Source organism: Cloeon dipterum, chromosome 3, assembly GCF_949628265.1.
Source record: "Cloeon dipterum chromosome 3, ieCloDipt1.1, whole genome shotgun sequence".
NCBI classification, from domain to species: Eukaryota; Metazoa; Arthropoda; class Insecta; order Ephemeroptera; family Baetidae; genus Cloeon; species Cloeon dipterum.
Genome location: NC_088788.1, coordinates 35,734,091 through 35,755,388, shown reverse-complemented (window position 1 = coordinate 35,755,388; position 21,298 = coordinate 35,734,091). Strand labels below are relative to the sequence as shown.

The window sequence follows — 21,298 nt, the reverse complement described above, 5'->3', positions numbered from 1 at the left end:
CATTTTATCCGATACATATCTTAATCAGTTTGTTTCAATTATTGCTTAAAATCTAATAAAGTAGAGCTCAATACAAGCCAGTAATTGAGAAAATTTTGCATTGTTGGCTTGAACAAGTGGTTTATCGACGAAGTTATTGAAATCGGGATCGAGGAAGAGTTCAATTTAAGATTTTACCAAATTTATCGATATATTATCGCTTGATTTCTATCCCTATTTCGTCGCGATCTATCCAATCTCGTGCGAATTTTGGCGAAAAATTCCCTAAACTTAGAAATAAATCATTACTTTGCAGTAGGGACACAGTGCTAAAAAGTTTAGGAAAATTTTTAGCTTTTTCCAGATTTTTTGAGAGTATTTTAAGCAAGGGTAAAAACGATTTTTCAATGATATTCTGTAAACGCTTTTCCGGCCTGCAAATTCAATCTATATTTGGTTTAATTATTTTATTTTATTCAATCCTGATTTTGCGGATGCTTCTACAAGAGGAAAGAATTAATTTATTTCAAATCTTTTTATGAATAGAGAAATAGACGGATCCCCATCAGTTAGCGGCATCAAACACTAATGAAATTGTCAATTTAGAGTCAGATTTAGTTAAGCGTTCAAAAATTTTCTGTATCATTCGAAGTCAGCGACCTTGACAATAAATATAACCCTCCGTTATTGTCCTAAATTTTGGTATCATACGCGTTTTACAGAAATTAGGCCAAAACAAGGCGTTGTTTGCAACTACTGTTCGTCGCATAAATCGCAAGATGATGAGATTTCACTGGCAAAGTGGAAGCGTTTTGCCAACGCGAAAGTTAAAAATTATGGTTCACGCGCGCTTGGATAAGGGTTGCGGACGCACGTCCGCCGGCGTGGCGTGGATTATACTATTTTGGCGGCGCTGCGGGCGGGCGGGCGACTCGGTTTATGCAAAAAAGGAGAGCGGCAGGGTTGAGCAGAGCTGTGTGTTGGGATTAAATACAACCCTAGTAATGACAGCCGCGTAATGCTCTCTGCGTGCCGTAATGGTGTCATTTTTATGCCGGGCGGCGCGCAGGTGTGCTGCCCGCCCGCAGACATGTGTACACATCGTAAAAAAAGTTTCAAATTAATTTTTGCCTCCTGCCTCCGCGTGTTGTTCACTTGTTTGATGGAACACGGGACCTCTAATGCGGCTTTGCCCGACAAATTCCAAATAACGACCCTCAGGACGCTTCAAGGTCAAATCTTTAATCCAAGAGTAATCTATATGATAGTCAAAAATGTTCATTTTTACGGGTTTGACAAAACAATTTTGGCGAATTTTTTTTAGTAAAAGTGTGCGTTGCACTCCCCTATTCAAGCTCGATCGAATGAACACTCAATTTGAGGTCGTCAGTAAAGGTCAAAGGGTCATTTTTAACAATTTTCAGGCGTTTTTTTAGATTTTTAAAACCAGCGCCATACTTTAAAAATCCGAAACGCCCCTCAAAAGTGGTCTCAGGGTACGCGTGAACTTGTGTGAATATTCCAAGGTGGTGTTCAGCTTCTTTTTTTTTTTTTTTTTTAAAAATCAATTTTGAATTTAAAAATGATATTTTTTTATTTTTGCAAATGTTGCGATCGCCAAATTTCCGGTTCTGAGCGTCAGAAATGCAAAACTGCACACCGTTTGACTTGGCTTGACTTCCCCTGGTGAGCTGAATGGTTTTTGGGCTGCTCATCCTTCACCCCTAAACCCCTATTGGCCACAATTTAATCCCCCGAGTCAAAAAGTAAATATTTTTAATCGTCGCGACTTTTTCCGTTTTCCTCTATATGAAAATTTGATACTCCTTCTTTAAACGAAGATAGAGGGTAGGCGTTTTTGGGAGCAGTCAATCAGATCAATTTCCCATCATGAAAATTGCGAATTGAAGTTAAAAAATGTTAAAATGAATTTTTTTGCATTTATACGTTATGTAAGCCTAGCAAAATCAAGAATTGGCATCGAGGCGAGAGGAGAAATGCGTTCTGGTGTTTCTGGGGCAGGCCAATTTCGGCTTTGCGTCTCCTCCAGTCGACAGGGGCAGGGGTGCACCTGCCTCCCAGTGCAATTTCTGTTTTCCATCGCTCCATATTGGCCGGCTCAGCTAACCGAGCAGCCGTCGGTGACACTAATTGGCGACCTCGTCAAATTCAATCCAATCAGTAGAAATAAATCGGGGCCCGTCGATCAAATTTCTGTCCGATTGACCCTTACATGTACGATATTCCATCTACGCCCTCACGTAGCGACGGGCGGTTATCGACCGTGCCGGCTCAGGGGTGGACGGACACCCCTTTCCGCGTGATTTCTTGCTTGTTGCCGAAGGAACAAGTCGTTTTTCCTGGCCAAAGAGTCGCACCGCGGACCAAAGGCAAAGGGGCGGCGCAATTAAAATATATCACGGGGCTGCGGTTTTTTTAAAGGGCTTTCTTTTCTGATATACTAGCTGCGCTCGTTTTATGGCTTGTTCATCGGAAGCGGGTCGAGCTGGGGCGGAAAATCAGGAAATCAAACGCGAAACAAAGGGGAGTCGATTGAATGTGCCGAACGCAGGCAGGAATAATCATGTTCCGGCTTTTCTGACAATGATTGATTCTGATTTGGGCAGGAAAATCAAATAATTCATGGGTTTCGGACCCAGATCGAGTTCCTTATTCTTTCAGCTGACTATTGTACAAATGAACTGCACTCGACGGTTTCTTTGAAAACAGAGTCAAAGGTCTGCTGCTGCTCTCGCTCGACTTGGCACAAGACAACAAAGCAACAAAGTTAGCGTTGCGCTGCTCACGTCCGCGAGAGGAGAACCGCCGGCCGGTCGGCCAGCTCTCTCACTCATTCTTTACTAACGCGGTCACGTGGCGACTCTGTTGAATTTTTTAAGCCCTTCCTTACGCCATCTACGAAGCGAGTGTTGCGTTAGCCTGCCTGCCTCGCTTGCGAATCGGGCAATTTCATTAGAGCTGAAATGCAGAAAACGACGCGCTGTTGAGCGTAATTAAACGGCTGACTATTTTTGCGTCATAATAATTTAGCGGGATTCCACGTCGCCTAATAGGGAGGGAATGTCGCCGCTGCCGCCGCCGCCGCGCGCACAGATTATGGCGCAGAGAAACAGTTTTCGGCTGGAATTTTTCATTTCTGCGCCGGGACAGACATGTGGCGCAAAATAGCGCATATTCTCTTAATTAAACAAATATTTGTGTTCGCGGAATTCCCGACTTGAATGAAACATCTCAAACGCAGAGAAAACTAATTAAAGTGAAACGCGCGCGCAGGCCTTCCTTTCATTCGGGTCGCGAAAAGTCAACTGTGAGCCGGCTATTGATCTTGCCGAAGTCGCAAAGTTGGTCCGAGAAATCATATTTGCACAGCGTCGGTCGGGTGCTGACTTTTCGGGAATTCCGCACGATTTGTCGAATGAAGCGGCCCGACTCGGCTTTGTCTTTGCAGCAAAAAGCACAAAGGGTCGTTTCATCCGGCTGCAAACGACGACGCTAACTTGGCCTGCATGTACGGTGTGTTTTATCGCACTTGCCGGCGGAGAGGGAAAGCGAGGGCGGCGCGCGGGACGAATTTTATCGAATGGCCGCAGGGTTTTTATTGGGTTTAAGGATTGTTAACTCGAACACGAGCGAGAGAGCAGAGAGAGAGAGAGAGAGAGAGAGAGAGCAAGCGAGAGTGGCGGACTTAATGCGATATAGCTGCCGCTGTCAAAAAGTTTGCTGAAATATCTCTTCGGCAACCAACGCGAGAGTGAGAGAGAGATAGAGAGACAAAGGAGCAAATTTCAATTTCCCAGTGCCCCGGCCCCGTCGAGCTGCAAGGCAAATTTTTATGTGCATTCGGCTTTATTGCCCAAGTTTTTGCACCCTTTTTCGCCTGTTTACTGCGAGAAATATGACGTGCTATTATCTTTATGGGAGCCATCCGAGCTCTGGACAGCGCATTAGAAGAGCCGAATAAAAAGACGGATGCGCCATTAGGCGCAGACGGCCGCGGGCTGGCTTGCAGAGTCAATTTTCCGGCAAAAGCAAACTTCATTTCCCGCATCGGGCGAAGGGAATCGGAATCACGAGCGAATCTAATTATTCCGAATCAAGAGTTTCGCCGCGTTCGGCAGGAAAAGGAGAGCAAAAAATGCGCTGCTCGCTCGGTCGTTTCTAATTTGTAGGCGGGTAATGTTTGGCCGCCGCCGCCGCCCTGGAAAGGTGAGCTGCGAGAAAAAGTGGCGACTCGTGAGCACATTTGGCTAGTGCTGTCGAGGGACTGCGAAAAATGAGCCCGCAGAGCGGAAGCCGAATTTCCACTAGACTCTGCCACAATGGGAGCTGCGGCTGCATCATTGCAAAAAGCAGTGCTTTGTTAGCCCTGCCATTGTTTACGCTCACGAAAGGGTTAAAAACGAGAAAAAAGGTCGATTTTTTGTTACAGCCTCTCCGTTTCAAAGGGGTGCCTCGGGGGCGGGGCAATACAAAGGTGTCGTAAAGTTACTGTTTGGACAACCGTTGACTGGCGAAACGGCGAAATAATGCGGCTCGTTTGGCTCGCAAACCGAAATAACAGTGCGCGCGTTTCACGCTCGGTTTGCACCATTCTCCGTGCGTCGTCGCGCTGCGAGGTGACAAAGGCGCAAATATTAAATTCAGCCGCACGCGGGCTGCACTTTGAGCGGCTTCTCCTAGCGTGAAATATTTTCCGTGCCGAATTTTCGCGCACACGCACACACAATGGGGGCTGCTGCTTGACGTTCCCTAATGCCCCATTATGTAGGCAGGCGGCGCAAGAAAGACTTCATTATTTTCGTGTCAGCAGACTGAAAAAGGCCCGCCAGAAAATCTGCGATGCTGCGCGTGGGTGGCTGTGTGGCCGAATGCATACACACATTTTAATTAAATACTCTCCGCCGCCGCGTCTGAGTGTGTATACGCAGTGTTTAATTAAAGCAGAGGTAATTCGCAGCGGCTGCCGGCAAGCCCTTTCGCTCTCTGATGATTGACTGAATAATTTACACGCGGCAATTATTACTGTACGAGCGACCAGCGGTGAAATTACGACCGCGTTAATTGAGTCGGCACTTGATTATTTCCATTAGTGACCCAATTAGGACCGATAATAAGAAAATCTGCCGCGAAGTATCTCACGAAATCTCTTCCGCGCCTGCAAAGACCTAATTGCCAGCTTATCAGTCAAAGTCGTTAAAACGTGAACATTGAACCCGGCTACAGAGTGAAGGTGTTCGATTAGAGATAGAAAACAAGAATTCAACGCCGGTTTTATTCTATGCAGCATAATAACACAGCAAGGTGAAGAGAGTCATTACTTGTTTCATTAAGGACGAGGCTATCTTATCTGCAGCGCAAATGGAGAATGGAGAGGTCTCTTCTCTCAAGTGGAGCAAAACTGCACCAAAGTGACGCACATGCCGGCTGCAAACGATCCGAGTTTGCGAGTTTAAATAGGATTTCACTTGTGAATGAAGACGCTCGGAGCGTAATTCGACTCCGCTATCCGGCTGCAAAATGAGCAACACATTCGCTCTCGAGTTTATTCCCTCCCCTGCCAAACTTGTACTATAAACGTATCATTCAAAGTAGCAAAGTGCATGGAATTTCATTTTCGATTGTGCCAATCGATTCCTGAGGGTCGAATTCGGAGATTTCTGGCCAAGAACGCCGGCGACCAATCAGAGATGAGAGCGGTTCTCTCTGATTGGCCAGCGAAAGTAGCCAGCAGTCAACCTTGTCTCTTAACTGCGCTGGGTGTCGCTGTGGCGCTGCTGTCTCGATCTTCAACCTGCGCTGAGCTGCTCCCTTCTCAAACAATCGATTAAAAATGAAATCGCAGTGCTTTGGGAAAGTACGTTTGAGTCACAACAAGAGTGATATCAGAATAGGATATGTTACTGATTGAGAGCGATGTTTTCTTTCGAGTGTCTTATCGCGATTTCAAGGAGCTCAAACGTCAAAACACATGACTCACACACGAATCTCCAGATATTGAGCTAAATTCAGCGGCTTACGATGCTCGAAGACATGCGAGGGCGAATTTTAATCAAGTGCGTCGCCATGCACACGGACCAATTCGCAAAGCATCTCGGCTGCGCGTTTAATAACGAACGGCTCACACCCGAGTTGCTAATATGCCCCATCTTTCTTCGATATCTCGAGCTAAATTTATTACGAGCGCGAGAGCGCGCCTTGTTAATACGACAGAGCGTGTTGGCTGCTCGGGGGCGCGATAGTAGCAGCCCTCTGTAAGTTTTTAAGTACGCGCATAAACTTTGATGATTCCCCGACTGACTGCCGGCTGATATTACCTAGCGAATTTTAGTGCAAAGTAGGTGTGAAAGTCAAGTGTAATAAAATAGCTCGGCACCGGCACTCGGTTCGTCTCTCTTGCGGCCGACGACACGCCATCTCTCGAGGGTGGTTGCCGCGCCAATATTTGCTGAGATGCTGCTGCTCCTTGTGTTGAGTCAACATCGAGAAAAGCCCTCGCTCGTGCATTTCGAGATCATGTTCTCACTCGGCAGTGAAATCAGAGCGGAAATTTAAAAGTCAGCTTGGTGGTTGCAAATATCACTTTTCAGCACGTAATCGCACCATTTTGGTCGACGAAGGTCAACGAGTGGCAAAAACGAGTCGCTCAGATGACACTCTCCGTCTTATTATTCATATAATTGGAATCAGATTTGATATTTCAAGGTGAAATGATGTTTTTAACTGGCAGAATGCGAGTTATGCAACCCGATTGCTCGCGTGTCGAGCAGGTTGCCTACCTTGGCAATCTTGGCTGATCAAGTAGTCTCGCCGTAATCGCAACGGCACGATTGTCGACTTTGGCAGCTAATTTGCGAACGGTGGAGTGTGAACACTTAAGTGGGCTCAAAAATTGCATTAAGAGCCGTTGCCATGGCGACTCGGCGGGTGTCAGCAGCCGAGAGATGGAAGAAGGGATGCTGCCGCGCCGAATGAAATATGAAAAATGCTGCGCCGGTCCCAGAAGGTCATAATTTGCATCAATTTTGGCTCGGTCACCGCGACACGACGTTGATGTGCGGAGAGGAGGTGAGAGTGGTAATTTGTGCGCCGCATGCTTAAATAATTTATCACCGCCCAGGGCTTTGCATTCCAACAGAGCAAACAAAAAGCAAACTGGTAAAAATGGTTACAAATTCACTATTCGTCCGTTACGCACGCGGTCGTGTTTGCCCATTCAACGAAAAGGCCGTAGATAGCAAAGCGGCCATTAAAGCTAGTGTGCGTTTCAAATATTAAGCAAAACAAGGCTCAAGCTGCGTGCTGACGTAATTAAATTGAAAATCTCGCGGTTTAATGGCACTCTCTCCAGGCCTGCGAGTGTGTGTGTGGTGTGTGCACACAATAAAACGAGTGTGTGCAGGCAAGAAAAGCCAACAGCAGCAGGCGATACGACCGACTATCTGAGTGTGTGTGTGTGTGTATACGTATATGCAAATGTATTTATAGTCAGGCGGTGGGTTTGTATGCAAAATGGAAACCACTCGAGTGTACGGTGTGTTGGCTCTCATGCAAAACACATGCACGCCGGGCTAGATTGGATGCTCGGCGGTCGCAGAGTGCCGTGTCAGCCTCCTTTCTGATTATCCTCCACTTGCCGAGCAGAAAAACGCCCAGTGCATTCGGCTCAGAGGTTAAGCACGTATTAATTACGCGCTGACCGGCCCACCTGCAGATTCGACCTCTGATCGAAAACAGGCCACTGATTCCGCAGAAGAAATATCGCGTTATGTGACATTTCCTAGCTCGAGTTGTCACACGTCACACAACAGCAGCAAACGAAGACAGACAGCGTGTCTGCGCGGAGAATCTCATCTTTCGATCTGCTTCGCACGTCGCGATAATTAGCCGGCACGGAATCCAATCAAGCGCGTTCTTTGGCAGAAATTAGAAAGCGATCGCGGAGGCAAATTTAATGACGGCGGAGGCAAAGTGGCAAATATTCACCACTCCGTTGGCCTGCAGCCTCCACTCGACTCGACTCGGCGGTGGCGGCGGCGACAAAGGAGAGAAAGACCGGCCACTCGTGGTTCCAATTATTTCTCTGCACGGCCGGCCGCCTTTTCAAATGGAATATACGACTCGTGCTTTTCAAAAGCAGCCTGCGCTCGAGTGCCGCGCTGGATTTTGTTGTAAAATGCAGGTGAACATGGTTAGACGCTCTGGCTTTGTGTTTCGGTCAAACGAAAGCCCTCAGAGCATTACGTATGCAGACACAACACACGTTCTTCTGTCTTTTTGCTAGAGTGGAATTTCATCAGGCTGGGGCTGAATTGATCCAGCAGTGTGAAATTCAATTATAATTGAGCCGCCTCCGTGTCTGGCCGTCAATAACTTGTGAAGCTAATTGCCATTTCAATAAACAGTGCCGCAAATAAGGGAGGATTAAAAGGAAGCCCGCCGCCGCACCGGGCCGACTGACTGAGGAGGGTGCTCAAAGTTGAAGCCCTCGGAAAGCCAGGCAGGCGAAGGAGTCGTTTAATCCTCGAGTGCATTAAAATTATGCACACACGCCCACGCACACAGCCGTGCGCGATCCGAACTCCGTGGAAATTGCGGCTCCCTTCCGAAGGCAGGGGCATTTATTAAATTAGCCTCCTTATTTTGGCTCCCCTTTTGCACAGAGCCGAGGTGTTAAAAGTTTGCTGCCCGCTTTGAAGTTTGCGCTTTCATTATATCGGTGCGGCGGCAACTTGCTCTGCGGTTTTATTTATAGGAATCTGTGAGGCAACAAAGTTAACAGCTCCCAGCAGAAAGAGTAACGCGTTCCTTTCTTTCTTTTCGGGCAGAAGAAAGAAAAGAGGGAGCCCGCCCGCAGGATTGAAATGTAACAGTCGCCTTGTTATTGTTGGAAATGGAGAGGGAGCCTTTTTATTTGTGTACGCGCGCGTGTGTACGCGCGGGACGCCCGGCGTGAAAAAAATCTCTTGCTTGCTCCATCTCTTGGCGCAGCAGATACAAAAAGTAAAAAACAAAAACTACGTGCGTTAGCTACTTGAGGTGAGGTTAACCACTAGCATCCTCCTTCTCTTCAGCGTCTTACATGCCCGCTCGAGGCAAAAATGCCAATAAGGTTCTCTCTGGCCTCTATCATCTCGCAACCGTTACAGACAATGCACAGGTCCAGTGCGTGGATAATCGAGCCGATCGAGGAACAACACAGTTCCCCCAAGTCTAATTGTGGCTATACACAGATAGATCGAATTAAAATGTTTCTGGGCCACTCAGCGGGGCCTTTTGTCAGCGCCTAATACGTTGCATTCCTCAGTTAGATAATTTTTAATCGATTTTTTTTTTCAATCGTAGACTTTTATTAAATTCATTCTAATACAGTATAGGGCGAAAAAGCTGAAAAATTGTAAAAAGAACAATAAAATCACACGTTCGCGACCTGTTCCGATTCCGACCCCTTAGGCCTTGGATTAGCAGTACTTTATCTCCAAAACAAAATTTAAAGCGGTGAATTTTGAAGAAACGAGCAACGAAATCGACAACCCCGCAACTCGCATCTTCCTGAGACAGACATTTCCTCGAAGCAAGCCAAAAATTAAAGTGAAAAATTGCTCCTAACATCGAGGAAAAAAATTCTAGAAGGGAAATGTAGAAATTTCTCACTCGCTTTAATTTTTCACAATCTTCTCTAGAAAACCCTTCTCTCTTTTCCTATCGCAATAAATACGTCATGACTGATCAATAAATGTAACGCCGACATTGTCACATTTGTCCTTACAAATCACGAAAGCAATCTCTGTGTCACATCTTGAAACCGCATTGCATGCTTAAGCCTGTCAAAACACGTCAGTTGAAACGTGCGATTCAAGTTTCCTCCCTGCGTGGCGAGTTTGGAGAGCGCCAACTTGTTCCCACGCCCTTTTCTGTCGCAGAGACGTCAATCGGCGGTCGTGCAAGTGCAATTACAGTCCGAGGCCCGACTGGCAATCTGCAAAACAACAACCCTTTGCGTCGGGTTGCACACCACACACACTCACATATCCGCGTGCTGCATGTTTGTCCAGGCGACCGCACTTTGCGATATCGCTGCGAAATTGGTGTGTGGCCCGTTTGTTGACTTGTGTGTTTTATGGCCGACTGATAAGGGTGGAGGGGTGACCCCGTGATATCGCCCCCCGCCAGCCTAATGCTTGCTGCCTTTCGAATGCAGACAGCGTGGTGCCGCCAGCATCGATTCGCCATCGCCATGCAGCCACTGACGCCCAAAGGCTTTTTTGAACAATAAGCACGCTGCTGCGAGAGCTGCTCGCTCTCTGCACAAAAAGCACAGCGAACCGTTTGTTAACATTTGTGCGATTCAAAAGATCAGTTTTTCTTTCAAAAGTGAATTTTTTTATTAATTCGCTGACAAAATGTCACGAGTCATAGGACAAAATTAGCAAACTCGACGAAATTAACACTAAAAATTTGTTTTTAAGAATTTTTAGACCAAATATGCTATTCATTTTTACGAGTGTTTACGGCAGTTTTTCAAAAGTTTGAGCATTTGATCTCTTTGTGGTGCAATTTAAAAAAATGCTTTAGATTCTTCTCAACGAGTCCAATCGAAATAACACCAAGTTCGATGTCCTAGGTCCAGGCTCAGGATTTTTTAATTTTCGCAATGTTTCATGGTAAATTTTCAGATATTTGTTAATGTAAGTTTTCGAGAAATTCCATTTCAAAATTCGAGGAATCACGTTTTTTCGATTATTTTGGTTTTTACAAATTTTGCTTACTCCAAATCTTAGGTTCTAGCCATCAGAATTGCAAATCCAACCCACCGTTAGACTCGTCTCGACCTCCCCTGACAAGCTGAAGGGTTAAGTAGGAAATCTGACTTTTTCTATTAACTTTTTCAATCCACGATCCAATTCACACAAAATCACGTGCGTTATTATTTGCCTCATCCAACGTCAGTTTCGGAAATGATTTCGATTTTAACCCCATCACAACTGTGCGGCGAAAGTTTCAAACTCGTGGCCGCCGGGTTTCGAAGTTTAGGAACGCGTCCGCAGATTTTCCGCTCCAAATATGCGTGCCGATGGCATTGTTCGCGCCAAGTGCGAGTGTGAGAGCGCGACGCTAGAAATTCCCATCAGTCGAGCAGATGTAATAGCGTTAAATAATAATAATAATGAGTGAGCTGCATGGGGCGGCCATTATTCTCTCGTGTAACACGGTGGGTCTGCCACTAATCAGACGGTATAATTAATGAGATAGCAGCACACATGCAAGTGCATATACATATGCTAATTATTCACCGCTAGGCGTAAAAACGAGCCTTTTATTGAGGAAGCCGCGCGCTTGCTTTTTTTCCCTCATTCACCGCAGGTCCGAACGGAGCTTTCTCCGTCGCCGTGAGTCACATCGAGACCCCAATCTGTTGAGTAGGCAAATAGAGCGACTCAGGTGGTTTTGTGTTTTGTGATTGTTCCACTCTTCGTTTTTCAGGGTCATCTCCTCTGTTTGGTTGAATTTCATTGCATTTGCGAGAAGATCAATTGGCTCGTTCGCCTCGGCGGCAGTGGCAAATTAATTACTCGGATCCGCAGGCAAAAAGAGCCGGCAGAAGGCAGAATGAATGGACGAAAATTTGCATGCAAATAAGCGTCTCTGCATGCAGACGGATCACTTGGTGCGCGTACCATTTTTATCGGATTGGCAGGCTGCTGGCAAATTAGCTTGGCCGTCATCCATTTCAATTCCATCCACGCCTAATCCGCGTAATTCAGCAGCGAGCGGACGAATCAAGCGTCGATTGCCGCCCGCTGAATTTAATTCTGCGCCGCTCACTCACTCACTCTCTCTCGAAATTCGCCTCCCACGCACGAACGATAAGAGTCCATGCAAATTGCACTGAGAGGGACGACGAGCGGCACTTCTTGTGCAACGACCCCGCCGATTATCCCTTTCAGACACGTAATTCATTTTCTCCAAGGCGATAAAATGACGGATTGAAGATGGGCATCAGTCCGCGACGAAAGTGAAACCTTCAGTTGAACAGCTATCAGGATGCAAACGTGTGCCACATGATTTGGATGCACGTGACGTCGACTCCGTTTGAAACACGGAAACTGATAAGATTGTACATTTTGTCAAGCATTGAATTAATAACAAGCCCCCACTACAACGCAGCATCCTCTAAGAGTGTCCTTATAAGGTTTCGAGCAAATTATTTAAATTTAAAGATGACATTTTAAGTACACGTGACATACTTATCATCATTTCATTTTTTAGAACACACTTTGCATACAAAATTTATTATTAGCAGAGTGGTGTGCAATTTTTGTAAATCCGATGCTTATATAGTAGCCAAAATTTGGTGAAAAATGTGTTCTACGTACAGTCGTAATCTAAACTAAATCTCGGATTCAAGTGTCACAAATACAAAAATTGTTTTAAATTCAACTCGTCTTTACGTCTTGTGATGAGCTGAAATGATTTAAGCGCGTTAAACAACTTATACTCTGCTGCGCAGTGAGGTGAAAACAACAAAATATTGGGAACTTTTACGTTTTTTAGGGTGAAAAAAGAGGGTTAAAGGGTTGGCACCCTAAGACTGCTTCTGCTATCTAGGGGAGGTTGAGACGAGTCTAGTGATGAGTGGTTTTTGAAAATCTGATCATTAGAAGTTAAGATTTGGGCGTGTAAACATTTTTTGAAAAAACCGAGATTCAAAATCGTTTATATAAGAAATAAGAAAAAAATGTTCTACAAAATTGCAATGTGAAAACCAAAAAAATTTGCGGCCTTGATTTGTAAATTATATTTTATTTTTGTGACCCTGTTCTTTGAGCCACAAATTTGAGATCAACAGAAAAGTTGTTTGAACCGACAAGACGAGTTTAACGGTGTCCGAACTGTTGTTCATCGACCAACCTGAACAACGTCTTACTCTAAAACCAGAAATTTCGATCTTTGAATGCCCGCAAAAATGGGAAATTCGGGTTCATCCCAACGGCATCAGGGCTCATTAAACCCCAAAATACCCAGACCCGAGGACAATATTCTTCTGCTTTCGGAGACTTCGGCTGATATCAACTTATATCATTTATAACTGTATCAAATTTATCAATTATTCCCGTCTTGCTCGGCATTTTTCTTATTAATGTTTTATCTCCTTGGCCGTTGAACTAGTAAGCTTCTTGAGACTCTAAAAGTCAAGATTACACAATCTCCAAGCAGTTCTAAGGTCTAAATCAACAGTCATTCTAAAAAACAGACCAACATTCACAAAAACACGATTCTCTTTGTGAACAATTATTGCCCAATGCATGCGAAATCCTAGTAGTTTTACGATGCAAATCCGAATGGCCATGCAGATTTCTCGCCAATAATCGTTCCATTCAAGTGTGCGGAGAGAAAGAGGCATTAGTTTAAGCAGCTATATTGCCAAATTGAAATGGCTTTCCATTTAAGGTAGCAGCTTTTAAGTTTCGCAGAGCCGGCCGGACAGCTGCGCCGGCCGATATGACACAATACTTTTTGTTTGTAGCGCCGACCACATGTCCGATTCCGAGCCAATTTCACTTACGTGCGCGTCACTGGCTGATCGAGCACTGAGGCGCAGCCTCTCAATAACTCAATCATGCGCGAATTGCATCACCACGTGGCGCAAAAAACAGCCACCAGACAACTGGTGTCGCACAGCTGTGACGAACGGCAACAAAAAGTGAGCCGCGCTCTCGTCCATCGGCCCAGCAGGCTTGATTGAATATTTGTCACACAGTTAATGTTCCGTGGTAATTGCGCTCATTAAATGCTGCGGAGACAATGCGATCTGTGTGTGTGTAATCAGCAACAATGGCCTACGACTGCGCTCTTTTCACGGCTCGTTGCCTAATATGCATGGGAAAAGGGCGTCGCGCGCAAAAAATTCGCTGATCGCATGATCGGGGTTTGCCATTCTAAACAAATCGATTACAGTGCTCACAGCCGTCGAGATTTTAATTTTTGGCCAATTTTGAGAATGCAATAACTCATTTTTAGTTGGTAAGGGTATGCGTAACACTGCTCTCGTCATTTTTTGAAGCTATTGGGGGTTTTGAAAAACAGCGGCATATTTTAAAAATTCAAAACGACCCTTAAAAGTGAACTCAGGGTACGTGTCAACTTTTGTGAAAATCTCAAGGTGATATTCGGCCTCGTTTTTAAAATATTCAATTATTTTGAATTTTAAAAAACACCGCAATTTTTAAATTTTTGCGAATGTTGTGATGTGAACACCAAATCTCGGGTTCTAAGGGTCAGAAATGCAAAAACTGCCCACCGTTCGACTTGGCTTGACTTCCCCTAGTGAGCTGAATGGGTTTTGTGGTGCTCACCCTGCACTCATCAATCCCTATTGGTCATAATTTCATCCCCCGAGTCACACAGTGAATATTTTAAACCGTCGCGATTTTTTGTTCTTTTATATCTGAAAATTTTAAATCCAACACTATAGAGAATTATTTAACACATTTTGTTATTAATTTAAAAACACGTTGAGTTTTTAAAAGGAATTAAATTTACCCTCCAGAAATTTCTGTCTAGAATCCGCGACCCAGGACATGTCCAAATTCGATTATTGAACCTGCTCGCTCGGCTCATTATAATAATGCGCGCAAATGAAGCACTCATAAATCAGCTTGTCAAGACGCGGATTTTTTGATATTACAAGTCTCGCGCGAGTGTGTGTGTGTGTGTGTGCGACGACGAGGGCAAGCGCAAACCGCGGGGTCACGGTCGCGATTCGCGGCCTGTGTAAACAATAGAGTCTGAACGAGCTCATTACTGATTTGCATCCCACGGATGGCTGGCCGCCTGCGTTGCCGGCTGCGTACAGTCGGTGTCTGAGCAAATAATCGGCGCAAGAGCAGAGGCGCATGCAGCCTTGACCTGTCGACTTGCGAAAATCAAACCACACAAGTGACACGCCCACGCCGGGCCAGCATTCGCACGCATGTTGTCTGCTGCCTACGCTTTGTGTTGTTTCGAATAATGATCCGATCCTACTTTCCGCTTGTTTTTTGCCCCGGCCAGATCGAATTCTCGACACGCCACGAAGCAATACTTTTTTGGGAGCTACATTATTGACGTCATGTTCAGCTTATTGTTAGCCACCTTGTCGTATGGCAAAAGGCATTGCAGGGTTATTTATATTTCAGCCATTTGTGAGGCACATATTCTCGTCTCAAGACTAAACAGCAAAATAATATCTTTTCAATTTTAATATTTGTAAATTATTTATATTTTACAGTCTATTAAAGCCAGTGGTATAAGGAAGTTAGGTCTTTTTTATCTATAGCTCATAATAAAACTGTAAAATCCGGCTTGCAGTTGTTTTATCTCGTGAATTCAGAACTAATCATTGGGAGCAAACTGCTTGTCTCGCATGCAAGACAGGCGAAATCGTCAGTTTCTCGCCGACGGGTGCGAAAGCACGCTGCCGGGTTCCGCGCTCGTCCAATTTTTCGCAACAAACGTGTGCGGCTGGCTGGAACGGTACAAGAATTTTTGCCATTTATCCCGGAGGAAATGTGGGCCGAACGAAGGAAGCCCCTTTGAGAGCGGCACGCAGCAGCAGCAGCAGCAGCGAAAAGGGGCGCAGCCATGATGATAAAAGACGAGCACAGCTCACATACGCGCGCGGGCGAATAGCAGCATATTAAGGTATTCATGGCAACGGTATTATCGTGCGACCCAAAGGGGTGACTTATATCAACAGCCGAGAGCAGGGAAGCCGCCCGCGTACACGTCTCCGCACCCGGCGAGATAAGAGCACAAGAAGGGAGAAGGAAACATACCTGCAACAGAGAGAGCAGAATTATCGCGTCAGTGAAAGGAATGTTTGGCTTCGCTAATAAGGTGGCTGCGTTAATCACGTGAATTTATTTGCCTAACGACGAGCCCCGCAGCGTGTGCTGTGCAAGCGGGCGAAAGGTTACACACAGCACTGTCTGTGTGTCTGTCGGATGCGCTGCGCCCGACCGTGTAAGACGATTAATAGGCATATTTTTAATTGCACCACGCTCATTTCACGCCACGACGCGGAATTTCTGCTCGCTCCCTTCATGCATCTAACAGGTATTTACCTCGTTAGGGTAATAATCGTTCATGCCTGCACGCGCGTGATAAATGAATAAGCTTGCTGTCTGCATTAGGCATTTTTATTCGACAATGACCTTAAACTTATTAAAAGAGGATACTGCAAAAGCCTGGAAAATCCTTGTTGCCAATGCATGAACTCATCCCTTAGGATTCAGTTGAAGCCAAAATTGTCCTATGTAGGTAGCAGTGTCAATTTTTGAGAAAAGTGGCTGCAAAGTTAGCTTTGACTCCTTACTAGGACTGTCTCCTTACTTGAAATATTATTTTATTTCACAACAAAGAGTTTCCCTGAAAGGTTTCACCACGCTGTTGGACAGATCTCGACGACGAGGAATCGAAATCTGCCAAGAAAATGTGGTCAAGCGATGGAAATTGTGAAGAAAATTTGAAAAAATTGAATTTAAACTGTAGCAAAGTCCTTTTTATGATTGCAAATTGTAGAGCAAATTATTTATTGCATCTAACGATTCGAACTATTTTCAATTGTTGCACTGTTGGTTCCAAATTCTATCATTAAAAATTAAAATAAACAAATGACTGCAAATGTTTTTAAAATGAAAATTGGAAGAGAACAACAATTAACAAGCAAATTCAAAAACTTCCGTCGCATATATTTCCAAAAGTGAAAATCTACCCAATTAAACAGGATTTTAGCACCTTCAAAACTTCAATCAGATTATCAGAATTCCCATTAAAAGTAGAAAATAAACACGAAACGGCTCAACTTTCCGGTGAAACTATGCATAGTTATAATTAGATCCAATTCAGTTTGCACGGATTTGAGAGCAATATGTTTTAATAATATCTCCATCTCTGTTGAGCCGCCGGGTTCAATCCCCACGAGATGCTTATCTCAGGCTTAAACATAAAGTTCAGCACTCCCATGCAGCTCCAACACAAAGGATAATACACGCCACTTTTCCCAACTTTCAAAATGCATGCTCGGCCTTGATGCACTCATTACGTGTATACGTGCGCAAAGCCACTAAAAAAAGGGCTGAACATGCCTCGGCAGAGTGCATGCGATTGCGAATGCAGCTCGTGCCGCCTCCATTCATCATGAGCGCGACACGGCACAAAGAGGACGAACGGACGTATAAATTTATTTATGAACACACGCCGAGTGTGTGTGTGTGTGTGTGTGTTGTCCAATCCAACTGACTATGCGAGAGCAAAGCAGAGTAAACACACACCGGTACGAAATCGCTTGATCTGGCGCTTCATCTGCACTCCACAGCCGCGTTAATTAGATTTTGCATTGAATAAACAGAGCAGCTGTCGATGCGACACCGAGCTGGAATTGATGGCTTCCAGCATCACATGCGATGCAATTAATCAGCACAAAGCTTCGCATTAGTCCGATCGCCAATGGATTTTTATAATTTACTCATCTAAACGCACACACTGACGCCGCGTCTGTTCCTGATTGCATTTTTTTTAAATTAGTATACTGCAATCCAAGCCGTTGAGAACACACACTTGCATTGTGAGAATCCGAGCGGTGTTTTGGGGTCGAATTCACCAGTTGCGTAAGCCGTTAGTGTTCGAAAGCCGCCAACAGATGACGCCACCGTATACTTTGGATTTTAATGCACTTGCACTATGCGATTTCAGACTCAATCCTGCCTGCTTAATGTTGACGTTCTGAAAACCAAAATCGGTGAAGCCAATCGCCGCAAAATCGTGAAAAATACTTTTTTTATCTTTAAAAAAAACTTTCCAACGTTTCTACAGCGAATGGCTGGACTGATTTTTGTTTTGAAGAAATAATTCTAGCAGCAGAAAGCACAGTCTTAAATCGCAGCGAAAGTTCATTAAAATCGAAAGAAATCACTGGCGCCATCTACTGGTGGACTTAAACACTAAGGGTTTCTACCTACGTTTGACTCTCTTTCATTCATTCGGATTTGGGACTTTGGTGAATTGATTTCAGCGGACGAGTGTCTAGCGTTTCAGTAAAAGACCACAGTGCAGGGTCAGGAACACGAGCTACTGGATCTTTTCTTCCTCCAATGAGGCGCGTGAGCCAATTGGATGTATTCGCGAGTGGTTCGGTGTCCATTTTGAGACGGACCGATCAAGAAAAAATACAATGGCCAAGTTAACAATGAAAATGAAGATTGGAAACTGCGTGTGAAGAGTCAAGCAGAGTCAGTTCCTGTTCGGCAAAAGTGTCAAATCACCTGCAAAATCGCGTGCTCGGTCTGAAACACGAAAGGCAGGCACAAATTGCTCGGCCGAGCGATTTGGCAAGAAGTGATAAGCATCTGGCAGTGAGTGTACCGGCTCATCACCTCGGATCGCCCGATTCGGCCGCCTGCACGTGTGGACGCGAAACCCAAGTTTCATCTTCTGGGTTACAACTCGGCGTACACACACACATCATCATAATCACACATGCCCTCGATCAAAACACGTTAAAGGCGGTTGGCTTCTCGGGACGCGAGATCAAAACCTGCACCTCCGACGGTGCTTTGCATGCAAAGCAGACACCGCCTCGCACGAGATAAATCTCGGCCAGCAACACGCCAATTTCTTTCTGTTGCACGGCGCAGCCTTTGATCAGGAAATATTGTCGACGCCGGGGTGCAAATGGGGTGGCTGAATCATATTTTCGAGCTAATAGTGCACCTCCTCTTTAATTTCCTTATTGCCCAGGGAGGCGGACTCGGCCGAAAAGGGGCATTCCGACATTAATTTTAGTGCGGCACTGCCCACCGTGTCCAAGGGCGTCAAAGGGCTTTCTTCTTTTACACGGTTTCTATTCAAAGAAAAATAAAGTGATGTCTCCCTCCTTTTGATCAAACTTGAGCAGAAAATAAATGAGCAGCTTGTAGAGGCACAACAACTCCCCAAACAGAGTCGGAACTTTTTTGCATTTAAGGAGATTTTTAGCTCGCATTTCAAATTTATTTAAAAGCCCGAGCGGAGCTTAGTCGAGCTCAACTTGTGACTCGGCTCCGGCAGCGCACCTACACCACTCGTGCGACGGGCAACTTTTTCAATTTGGAAAATCCGCTTGGCTGAGCTCATCCCCTGCCAGAATCAAGATGCATTTCGCTCCCGTGCCCTGAGCATTCGGCAGGAAAGCGGCGGGCGGGCGGGCGGAGGAATAGCCGAGCGTGCCTGATCTACTTATCGATTTCTAATACTCCACGCGTGAGTAAAATAAAAGCAGCCCCACCGGGATTATAATAAGCGAAGACGAAAGAAAAGGGCATAAAGCCAAGGATGAACGCCGCTTGATGAATTAGCCATCTCCTTTCCATTTTCACGCGCCAGCTTATCCTCCTCCAGGCTCGGCAAAGTTCCGGGAGGGTCCAATATCGCAAAGAAAACAAGCGAGTTAAATGGTTGCGTGTTAAGGGATGAGGCGGTGGTTTTTGATCCAACAATCTATCGATTTGCTCTGTCAAATATTACAAAATATACACAAACTGCTCTCCTCGTTGGAATCATTGGGTTGTGACTTTATCCATCAGAAATTTTGCGTGCCGTCTGGAGCAGTAATTGGCAGAGTTGTCGAATGGCCATTCCGTTTGCCAAATTTGGGACCCACCCTAGAGATGAAATGCCAACGCCACCTTGTCTTCCCATAATGGCGTGGGAGCTGCTGGCCGGGTCGAGCGCAAAAAAAGACGAACTGACTGCAGCTCTGGAACAACTTTTTGCTGCTGCCGCGCGGCTGGTGAAAAAAAAGTTTTAACAAGCCTTTTTGTGCCGGGCCCCATCATCATCATCACAGCTATCATTCAGCCGAAGCGGTGGCAAGCAGCAAATTCTGAGATGACCATTGAAAGGGGCCGAAAATTGCCGCGGCAGCAGCTCCTCTCCGCGTGGCGTGTGGCTGTCGCCGCGATACATCCCCCACCCGGCCAATTATTTGAGGCAATTATCGCTAATTCAAATGGAATTTCCGGTCGACAGGGGTTGCTGGGGGTGGCGCGCGCGGCTGACGGCACGGTGCGATATTTTATTTAGAAATTTCGGGAGGCGGGCGGGCGAGCGCGCACAAGCGGACGGCGGCCAATCTGTCATGATTCACTCCCGTGCTTCCTGCTTGCTTAATTTATCAATTTCGAACTTGGCTGGCTCATTTTTTACTTTCCACGTGTCTGCCTTGTAATTGGGCAGCAAGATGGATACGCTCTCATATTTTCTCTTTCTCGCACTGCATATAATATAATACACCAACACAGGATTTATTCGTTTACTATTATTAATGAGGCATTCATGATCTTCAATGTACATTCGTTACGGCCTCGGTTCGTATTACATATTTTCAAAATGGAAAGGTCAACAAATGAAAGCACAAAGCCAAGTGGCCAATGACCTCTGCGGCTCATTTACAATTCGGGGAGAAACGATTGCGAAAATACTTCCGAATACATTTCCCCCTTGTGAAAAGATCAAATTTTGAGCAGGGTATATAGGGGAGCCCGTTCCTATTAACTAAATCAGGTTGTGCATTTTGAAATTGAGATGTCGCCATTTGGATATTCCAGCCTGCTGTCACCGTTCGGCGTTCGTTCTAACACCTTAGCTAAAAAAGTATGCATTCTACCTTTTTACGTCTTACGCACTTAGCCTTCCTTTCAGACGCGAAGCTCTTGAAATGCAATCCTACATTTCCGTCGAAAATAGGGAGCATCTCTGGCCTGGCCTGGCCTGGCCTGGCTCTCCCGGCAACCAGATGAGCGGCAGTAAAAACAGGGGTGTGAAATGACTTTTGCTTTTTACGGGCTCCCTCTGATTCGGCAGACTGCCTGGAGACTGCAGCCCAGATAAAAATAATAATAATAAAACTGCGCGGGAGAAGAGCGTTCACGCACAAGCACATGGCGTGCGCGTCTGTTTCGGTTTGTCGCCAATATATTAGGTGTGTTTTCTTTGGTTCGCGTTAATTACTGCTCGTAAAGCGAGCGAATTGCTGGTGCTCGAATGGAGTCATCAGTGCCCCCAAATGGGAAAGCTAATTAAAGACTCGAAATTGCCTTTTATGATGATCGGTTTTGCACAATTGGAGGAGCGCTGCGTCGCCGTGTTTTGTTTTGCAGCGGCCCTTTATTTTATCTGGCTGCTGCAGCTCCAGTTGATGACACTTTTTTCATGCGTGATCTTTCATCATCGGCACCGCACGCCAGACTGATCTCGGCTGAAATAATAACGTGCCACTGGT

The 21,298-nt window shown here is 45.5% G+C and overlaps 1 protein-coding gene across 3 annotated transcripts in view; it reads right to left on the bottom strand.

The window, feature by feature from the left end:
• The window catches only part of ckn (CRK like proto-oncogene, adaptor protein), a 121,106-nt gene that overhangs the window by 35,671 nt on the left and 64,137 nt on the right, over positions 1–21,298 (bottom strand). The window contains exon 1 of one of the 3 annotated variants that reach the window (XM_065483551.1): positions 10,026–10,245. The exons of the other annotated variants lie outside the window; for them this stretch is intronic. Coding sequence (XP_065339623.1) covers positions 10,026–10,236 — 211 coding nt within the window. The 5' untranslated portion in view covers positions 10,237–10,245. Of the gene's footprint in view, positions 1–10,025; positions 10,246–21,298 lie in introns of those variants that run through there. 3 annotated transcript variants of the gene reach the window in all.